This window comes from Propithecus coquereli, unplaced genomic scaffold, assembly GCF_000956105.1.
Source record: "Propithecus coquereli isolate 6110/MARCELLA unplaced genomic scaffold, Pcoq_1.0 Scaffold17, whole genome shotgun sequence".
NCBI lineage: Eukaryota > Metazoa > Chordata > Mammalia > Primates > Indriidae > Propithecus > Propithecus coquereli.
Window position 1 is genome coordinate 6,107,212 of NW_012141635.1, and position 10,193 is coordinate 6,117,404.

A 10,193-nucleotide genomic window follows, 5' to 3' on the forward strand; every position below is an offset into this window, starting at 1 on the left:
AGAATAACATGTATTGGATGTTGGGCAGAGGGAGGGGGGAGGGGGGACGGGCATATGCACAAACAATGAGTGCGATGCACACCTCCGGGGGAATGGACACACTTGAAGCTTGGACTTGGGGAGGAGGGAGGGTAAGGGCATCATACGTAACCTAATCATCTGTACCCCCATAACATGCTGAAATAAAAAATAAAAAAAAAAAAAGAAAGTAATAGTTGCCTAAAAGGTTAAAAATCTCTAACTATTGTAGAACTATATATTTTAAAAAATAATTCTGCCAGTGTTTGTTTGCTGCATATATTTGAGAACTCTTGTTTGGTGTGTATATATTCTTGATGGATTGATACTTCTATCAATATATAATGTCTCTTTGAACAATTTTTGACTTAAATCTGTCTTCTCTGGTGTTAGTATAACCACCCATACTTTCTTTCCGTTATCCTTACATGGAATACCTTTTTCCATCCTTTTACTTTCAACTTATTGGTATGGTTTTGTCTAAAGTGCAGAGAGCGTGTGGTTTGATTATGTTTTTTATCCATTCTACCATCCTCTACTTCATTTGGGTTGGGAACCTGCAGCCTTGGGGCCACATGTGGCCTTCTGGATCCTTGAGTGTGGCCTTTTGACTGAATCCAAAGTTTACAGAACAAATCCTTTTAATAAAGATTATGTCAGAGGCAATTATATCCAAGTTGTAGGGAAGAGAAGAAGGAATCTTAGCATGGGAATATGATTGGGTTAAAATTTAGAAAGTCTGTGTCCCCTTTAAATTTAGTTTTCGCTGTCCCTTTTAAATTAAATCCTGTCAGTAAACTATCTCCAGAGTGTCTGAAGACAAAAATGGTAAAGATGAAGTATTTAAAATGCCACTTGTTATTATGTTTAACCTCTATGGTTAGCCTATAATGTATTCCATATTCTATCTTGTGCTATTTAACTTTCAAAACATTTGGGAATTCTTTTTGTATTAAACATGAAGTAAAGTAAGTAGCACTAATACATCCTTATTCCTTAAACTATGTAATACTCTTTTGATCTAGTTAAATACCAACAATAAAAATTTAATTTAAAAAGAATCTTGGGCATATGAAATCTCTCAGTCCCTGTTAATTGAATCAGCCATTAGCATGGGGATAAAACAGAGATGGGAGTGGTGTTATACCCATAATTTCCAGGCCAGGCACTGACTATTGAGCCAACTGCTTGAAAACATCAGCTTTTCTGCTCTGCAGGCTCCTTGGGGTGTGTAAATCACTGAGATGAGTAGATGGCTGAATGTCTTAAATACTGACTGGGAAGGTCCCCACCCTCCTGACCTCCAGCACACACGCTGCTGTAGGTACCATAGAGGAGGAAGGGGTGATCATGTAGGCAAAGAATGTTAGAAAGTATTCAGGTTGGAAAGCACTGTTTTCCAGTCTAGAATATCAGAACAAATGGAACAATTTGAATTTTATCATTTTATGAAACAATTAAGATAAGTAATCATACTTCTATATTAGTGCTCATTTATAAATTATATACTTAAATTTTTTGACTAGAATTTCTGTCCAAATTTATAACTTAAGGGAATCCTCAAAACAGGTTTCAGTATTTTAATGTTTGCCATCTCATCATATGTTGTATTTTGATAGAAGTTTTATTCACTAGTCAAGGTTGAACTGATGGTAACCAGGTAGCCAACCATGGTAACCAGAGTGATAACTTTTGTCTTTGGTGTATTTTTCATTGAGGTGATTGTTTCTTTTTGTTTTTCATAGGCCTAAAGTTTAATTACTGGTATTAAGATCTGCTGAGGTAAATTGTAATTTAACTAAAAAGATTTAGTTTATAGGCAAATGGCATTATCCTCTTGCTTTCTACTTCCTGTTGTTAGGATCTGCTTGGCTTAATACCTTTTTCCCCCTTCTGAATGGAGTTCATTGGGAAAGCTCTTTGAAACATAAATGGTTAATCACCTCTCAAATTTTAAAGATGATTAAAGTTCCTTGGGTTTTTTTAGAGGTAAGTTTATTTAACAGAAACAAAAATATTACTTTCTGAAAATTTAGCTTTCTATTTATTTAGGTGATACTCTTTAGCTGATTTATAACAGTATTTAATGCAGAACATGTTGCCCAGCATCATAAGACTTTTCTTTTCTTTTTTTTTCCCCCCAGGCAAGTGAAAATTACATCCCATGTAGTGATACCAGGTCACAGCTCAAATTTCTTGAAAAGCTGGATCAATTGGAGAAACAGAGAAAGGATTTAGAAGAAAGAGAAATGTTACTTAAGGCAGCCAAGGTAAGGGCCTGTGTGATTTATAAGTGAACATAGCCTGGCAATGTGGTCAGAATTGGCTTTATCATTGGTTGACTGTCTTGGTTTTATTAGGCCTTTAGATTTCTCTGGAGGATTTCCTAAAATGAAATTACTGATAGAATGTCTCACAGCCAGGATGGTGTGGTACAGTGGCTTTCAGTTAATTTAGTTTAATGAGTCATAATCTTGTGTCTCCTCACTTTTGCTGTGTACCAACCACCTTCAGCCCCAGGTAAAAGTGTTGTATAAAATTTTCAGAGTCTTTTTTAGGGATATGATTTGATATTTGTCAAATTGAAGTTGAGAGAGGAAAATTTGGAAAGTAAACTGGAAAGTTATGGGTAAAATTAGGAGTAATTTGGATTGTGTGGAACAAAATACAGGATGGGTGGAAATGGTTTAGAGAGAGTAAAAGAGAGAACAGTGAAGCTATTTATTTATTTATTTCCTTTCTGCCTTATTTACACATTTTTCTGAACTACTGGTGCCAGAGAGGTGAAAGGTAATTCCACTACTTTTCCATTTTGTAGCCCCACACTTCTTCACAGGCTTAGGGCTGTTGCGAGAATTCTTAAAGGCTGAGTACTAGAGTCTTAATTTTTGTTTTAAGCATCTTAATTTTAATTTCTAGCATTCTTGATAGCCTTCCTTTTTAGAATATTTATTCCTAATCACATGCCAATTGCTTTTTAAAAATATAATGTATTTTGAAATCATTTCATACTTAGAGAAATGTTGCCAGAACTGTACAAAAAACTCTTAAGCCCCTTTCCCAAATTCCCACAATTTTAACGTTTTACTGCATTTGCTCTCCATCTCCACCCTTTCTGCACAGTCTCCTCCCTTCTCCCTACCTCCTTCCTTCCTTCATTTTTAGTATTCACAAAGTTGTGTAACTATTAACAAGAATTGTTTCTGAACCTTTTTGAAAGTAGTCTTCAGACACGGTGTCCCACCATCCCTAAACATTGTAATATGTATTTGCAAAACCAAGAACATTCTTCCTTATAACCCTCCAAGTCAAGGAGTCAACAATAAAACACGACCATCGAATGCATAGACCCCATTCCGATTTCATCAGCTGCATCAACTGTGTCTCTTTCTTTCATGGTCCATTTTCTCATACAGGAATATGTATTTCATTTAATTGTCATCTCTTCAAGTTCCTTCAATCAGAGTTTCTCAGTCTTTCTTTCATGTGGTCGACAGCTTTTTAAGAGTACAGACCTTACCTTCTGTAGGATGACCCTCAACCAGGGTTCATCTGGTATTTCCTTAAGATTGACTTAGGCCATGCAATCTTGGCAGGAATACACAGAAATGCGCCACATTCTTCTCAGATGATCATAACAAAAGGGTCATGTGGGTACCTACCAGTTCTCACCATTTTAAATTTGCCATTTTCCCCTTTGTGATGGATCGCTTTTTCATAGGAAGGTGTTCTAAAGTTATGCCCATATCCTATTCCTCATCAAACCTCCACGTATCAACCATAGCATCTGTTGTGATATCTGCCTGAATCAGCCACTTCTGTGATGGTTGCCAAATAGCGATTCTTTATGCCTGTCAACTCTTCTACATTTATTGGCACTCTACTATATGGAAGAACTTCCCTTTCTTCCTTATTCATACCAGTATGGGCTTATTTCTCTTTGATTCAACAGGTTTGATCTGTTATTATCACTGATTTCGATGCTCCAATTGCTCCTGAGTGGGAGACCCTTCCAGCCGTCACTTGGGTCCTTTAGTCATGTGTCTATCACTGACTTAACATGTCCTTACTTTTTGGCACAAGGCATTCCGGGCCCAGCTTTTATTTTCCCTTTCCTAGCCTTGGAATTTGCCATTTCTCTAAGGAACCTGCTTCTTTATATTTGAGGATGATAATCAGATCATACAGTATGCTCATTGCTGATAGGGTGTCACTACATGTAGGCACTCAGTGGACAGATCTAGGAATTATATGTATGGTATGTGTATATGTACACATGTGTATATATACACATGAACATACATCTGTAACTTTCTATATCTGTATGTAGATATTATAAAACCATGAGTTCATATGGATACCTCCAACTCCAATCCTATACCTCAGGGTTCTCTCTATCGATAACTTTTCCATGTTTGTAAAAACTTTCTTCAGTAGTCAGAAACTTGTCTTCCATCATCCTTATTATATTTAACTTATGTCCTCAATCAGTTTACTTATTTGATCAATGTAACTAATTTCTCAACCAGCCATTCTGGCTGTCTCTTGTCTGCTATTGCTATCCCCTCCACCCCATTTTGTTGTCCACATAATTGGCTGCCATGCTCACTGGCTTATTCCTTGATGAGGCTTCCTAGGGCCTCACCACCCTATATTGTTGGCCACTAGAGTTACTCTCATGGCCTGAACCCCTCACAACCTTGTCACTGTGCAGCTTCCTGCTGTCTCATGGTTTCAGCCCCCATGCTGCCCCCACCCCTGCACTAGAAAGGGCAGGAAGATGCTCTTCCTTGAGCCCTCAAGTGTTATAAGCAAGCACTTAACCATGGTAATCAGGTGGTTTATTGATATTTTATTTCCAATCACTATGCTGTAAACAGGTTATAAACTATTAAATACTTGTTTAGCTATTATTGGATATAATGTATTATACTTGCTTTAAGTTTCTAAATACCTTTTACTCTTAGGTTTTCTGACCTAACTCAATAAATGACACCATCATTCAGGCAAAAAATCCTAGTAGTCATCTTTAACCCTCTGTTGCTCCTCTCTCCCCACATCCAGTTCACTTCCTAGTGTCTTTCCTAAATGTATCCATCTTCTCTTCATCAGCATTGTCACCACTCTAGTGTAAATCATCTTTCACTTGGACTTTTATGTCTTCTCACTCTGTGGTCCCCAACCCCTGGGCCGAGGACCGGTACCAGGCCATGGCCTTTTAAGAACTGAGCCACACAGCAGGAGGTGAGCGATGCACATGCAGAAACTTCATCTGTATTTACAGCCACTCCCCATCACTCACATTACCACCTGAGCTCCGCCTCCTGTTCGATCAGCAGTGATATTAGTTGCAGGAAAGCAAGCTCAGGGCTCCCACTGATTCCACATTATGGTAAGTTGTATAATTATTTCAGCATATATTACAATGTAATAATAGAAATAAAGTGCACAACAAATGTAATGTGCTTGAATCATCCCAAAACCATACCCCCCCGCACCCCCTCCCCCTTGTCCGTGGAAGAATTGTCTTCCATGAAACCAGTCCCTGGTGCCAAAAAGGTTGGGGACTGCTGTAACTGGTCTCCTTTTCCTTCTATAATCCATTCTGCATCTAGAGTTAGAATGTTTTCATAACGAGTCATGTGTGTCTCTGTTGCTTGAAAGCCTTTAATGGCTTCCTGTTGCACTTAAAATCCAAACTTCTTAGCAAATTTCAAAAGGCCTTATGTTATTTGTCACCTCCCTCCTTCTCTCACTCCCTTCACTTATTATGCTCTCCTCACACTGACCTTTTGATCCTTGAGTATGCCAAGCTTATGCCCGCTTTAGGATATTAGACTTCCAATTAGGCATCTAGAAGTGAACATTGAGTTCCCTTCTGCTAAATCTGCCCTTCCTTAGATTTTTACTTTGTCAGAAAGTTGGAATTACCATCCTCCCAGTTGCTTAGGCCAAAATCCTAGGCATCATCCTTGATTCTTTACTTCATACCCAATGTCAAGTCCATCAACAAATCTGATTGGCTTTACCTGCCAGATATGTTTTGAACGATAACTAAATATCATCCTCTCTGCTATGAGGCTAGTCCAGGCTGCCCTTATCTTTTCCCTAATCAGTCTCGTATTCACAACAGCTGTTTTAGAACAGGCTCCTCCTTGCTCTCTGTGCCTGCACCTTTAATCTTGATCCCTACAGTGCACCTTCTGCATAGCTGTCAGAGCCATCTTTCGAAAATGTCACATCAGTGGCATCTTAGTCCTGTGTTCCAAACCCTCCAGTGGCTTGTTTTTATAACTAGAATTAAACCTCCAACTTCTTACCATCGCCTACAAGACAACATATGATCTCCAATCTTTCTCTCTTTCAACTTTTCTCTATGCTTCAACCACATGGGTCTTCTCTCTTTTTTCAAATATTCCCAAGCTTATTACCATTTTAAGACTTTAGCGATTACTGTCCTTCTGTTTGGAATGTTCTTCCCCCAGATGTTTGCATGACTACCTCTTGTCATTCAGATCTCTATTCAAATGTCGCTTCTTAGAGATGCTTTCTCTACTATCCTGGCTAAAGGAGTACCCAAATTCCTCTCTTCCTTTCTATCACATTATTCTATTTTCTTTTTTTTTTTTTTTTTTTTTTGAGACAGAGTCTCACTCTTTTGCCCGGGCTAGAGTGCCGTGGCATCAGCCTAGCTCACAGCAATCTCAAATACTCCTGGGCTCAAGCGATCCTTCTGCCTCAGCCTCCCGAGTAGCTGGAACTACAGGCGTGTGCCACCATGCCTGGCTAATTTTTTCTATTTATTTTTAGTTGGCCGATTAATTTTTTTTTAATTTCTTTCTATTTTTAGTAGAGACGGGGTCTGGCTCTTGCTCAGGCTGGTCTCGAACTCCTGAGCTCAAACAATCTGCTCACCTCGGCCTCCCAGAGAGCTAGGATTACAGGCGTGAGCCACCGTGCCCGGCCTACATTATTCTATTTTCTTTATAGCACTTAGTACCAGCAATTATTTGTTTTATATCTTTACCCATCAGGAATGTTTTACATATTATAAACTTTTTATGTTTATATGTGTTTATATCTATAAACTTTTTATGTTTATATATTATGTTTATATGTAAAATCTATATATGTACATATACTTTTTATGAAATTGTTTTATTTTTCTCTTCTTAAAATGTAAGATACTTGAGAGCAAGGACTTTGTATCTCCAAGGCCTAGAGCAATGGCACACAGAGTAGAATCTGTCCCGTAGATGACCAGTAAATACTTGATGACTTATAAAGAAACACTTGATACCCACATGTGCCCATTTTATACTGGGGCAAAAAATTATATACATATCCTCATACATATATACATAGGTACATATAAACACATATATAAGCATACTCATCCTCTCCTAATGCTATAGCTACACTAACAAAGGAGTTTATCTTAGTTTGTGTTTAGATGAAATTGTTTTAATAGTTTAGGGACTGAAATTAAGAAAAAAGTTAACTAGCTTTGGGTAGAATTTTGCTACTTAAAAGGCGCTCAAATCTAAACAATCTCTTTTTTTTCCTTTAACAAAAGTACTGGTCATTCAATAAAAGATCAGGTAAACTTAGTAAATATGAAAATACTCTAGCTTTTGTTAGCTATCTTTAACTTAGGTAAGGTTGCACTTTATAGAACAAACATTCAGATTTATAAGCAGTTAAATAAGTTTGTTAGGATGAGAAGAAAGATACACCTATCCAAAGTATATTTTCCAGTGGACAAATGTTCATGGTGTCAGAAGTAAAGTTCCTTACCCTTTATTCCATCATAGCATTATATATAATAGCTCTCTTTTTAAAAAAATTATTTTATTTTTTGATAGTTCTCTTCTTATGCCAGTCCTGTACTATGGAAAGTGACATTCAATAAACATTTATTGAACATTTACTTGTGCACAACATTTTATTAAGTGCTATAGAGGGCCCAAAGAGGATGAGATATTCTAATTAAAATATTGGGATGGATTTCCTGATTACACTTTTAGAAATTTTGCTTTTCAAAAGAGAGATTTGGTTTAAGGTTAGTCAGGTTCTTGATTTTAATAGTGCTTGAAAATACCATGTTTTTCCGAAATGGTTTCTCCTCGAGATCAGCCAGTATTGATTGTTTTCATTCATTTGAGCCAACAATTATTCTTTTTTTCTTTCCTTCATGTGTACCGTCCGTTTTTTAGTTTTCAGTGTTCCAACAAGAACAACGTCATGCCTCAACTGGACCTGACTGACATTGTTAGCATCATTTTCAGTATAAGCTTCCTCCAGGCTAGATAGAGCTGCAGCAGCCGGCCCAGATGACGAGGGGAGGGGGAGTCAGGCTGGGAGCACAGCTAGACTGGATTGAGGCATTTTCCCCTGGAGCTAAGATATTCAATCACAAGAGAAAATTGTCATTTATTAAATATTTAACGGCAACTGTGGTGTTCAGATGCTAGTAATTTCTATTAAAATTTTCTTTTCCTTTGATAGAGCCGTTCCAATAAAGAAGATCCAGAACAGCTGAGATTAAAGCAGAAAGCCAAAGAGGTAGGACTTTCAAGTTACCATGCTTGTCTTTGTGTCTGAGGGAAGGTTGGCAGCTCTCTCCTGGCAATTAGGTCAGGGTTTATTTTGCTGTTGCATACCATTTGCAGAGGCCTTAGGGAAGGACAGGAACTGCTAAAGGCAAGGGCAGTACTTCAAATGAGGTCAATGAGTTATGTGCTCTCTTTTTAAAATTTATTTTCAAGGCTTAAGCCTGTCTAGAAATGGCTTTGTAAACTACAGCAGTGTACTTGGAGGAATATAATGTGGGATTAAGAAAAAAAAAAGAAGAAACTTTTGAGATTTAGCGTCTGGGACTGTACAATAGGCTACATTTTTCCAGGGTAATTGTTCGTTTTGTAAATCTGATACTGCTTATAATTCTTTGGCTGGGAGGCGGTACTGGGATTTAGTTTTAAATGGAAAACGCCTCTGGCTTTTAATTTTCTGGGCCCAGCAGTTTTCTGTTCTGGAATGGAGCCCTTGTTTCACACAGTTCATGTTTAGCTGCAGGGGTTTTAGTTTATAGCTTAGACTGGTTAAGCTTTTACTCCCAGAGGCCTCTGCATAGCAACTGTAGAAATCAACAAATAAGTTCATTTATGTCTGCAGCCTCCTCTCAGTAGCTGACTTTTTACATTTCCCAATATCCATTTCCTGACTTTTCTAGCCCCAGAGAAAAAAGCTCCACTAATTGGAGCTTATTTTAATTGAGCCTTAATATTGGATCTCACTGGAGTTGCCCCCAGAGCTGCTGAGAACAGAATGAAATGAAAGCACCTAAGGTTGAAGATGTGGCGTGTGTATGGGTGTGTGTGTGAAATTTTTCACTTGACCTACAGATTCTTTTCCCTCCTGAATAAATCATCAAGCCTGTTCACATTTCTGATTAAGGATCTGACAGCAGACGATAATAAAGACAATTGAGGTGTGAGACGTGTGATATGGAGCTGAAGAAATTGGTTTCTATAGTTACTTGACTGATTTCGTGCAATTTTTAAGGATCTTTGTGCCAAATAAGAGTGATTTTCTGAGCAACCTTTTTCCTTAACTGTGCCTCTTGAAGTATGAAATTTGTTGTTGCTTAACATTGCTGCAGTTGACTCCTAGGTGCCAGCAGCAGCAGGTTATTTATGAATGTTTTAGAGGCCCTTATTGTTTGGATTAATGTAGGAGCTGAGGCAAAATAAATGGAAATCTAGTAAGGTTCTTACAATCAATGTGGTGTGTTTGCATTAACATAGAGAGGGAAAATACATGAACTCTCGGTGGAGGGGTTTCAGGATTGGGACAAGGAAGACTGGAAAGGGAGAACATTAGAAATGGTTGAAACCAGAAATATTTTATTTTCAACAATAAAATACTCCTCATGCTAATGGCTTTCCATGGAAAATGTATCTAAAAATATTAATGTGAGAACTGCACCTGTAATTCCAGTTAAGCAAACCTGGCTTGATGATAGATTATTTGGGGATGGGCAACCTATTATTGCCCTGAATCCTGGGTATCTGTCCCTCCTTGTTTTAATTAAGGACTGATTCCAGGCTTATCTCACTATTTTCTTTTTTTTTTTTTTTTTGAGACAGAGTCTCACTGTGTTGCCCGGGCTAGAG

The 10,193-nt window shown here is 37.8% G+C and overlaps 1 protein-coding gene across 1 annotated transcript in view; it reads left to right on the forward strand.

The window, feature by feature from the left end:
- TAF4B (TAF4b RNA polymerase II, TATA box binding protein (TBP)-associated factor, 105kDa) overlaps positions 1–10,193 on the forward strand; it is a 141,793-nt gene that overhangs the window by 71,210 nt on the left and 60,390 nt on the right. Inside the window, exons 13-14 of the mRNA XM_012641754.1 lie at positions 2,163–2,288; positions 8,527–8,583. Coding sequence (XP_012497208.1) covers positions 2,163–2,288; positions 8,527–8,583 — 183 coding nt within the window. The remainder of the gene's footprint in view (positions 1–2,162; positions 2,289–8,526; positions 8,584–10,193) is intronic.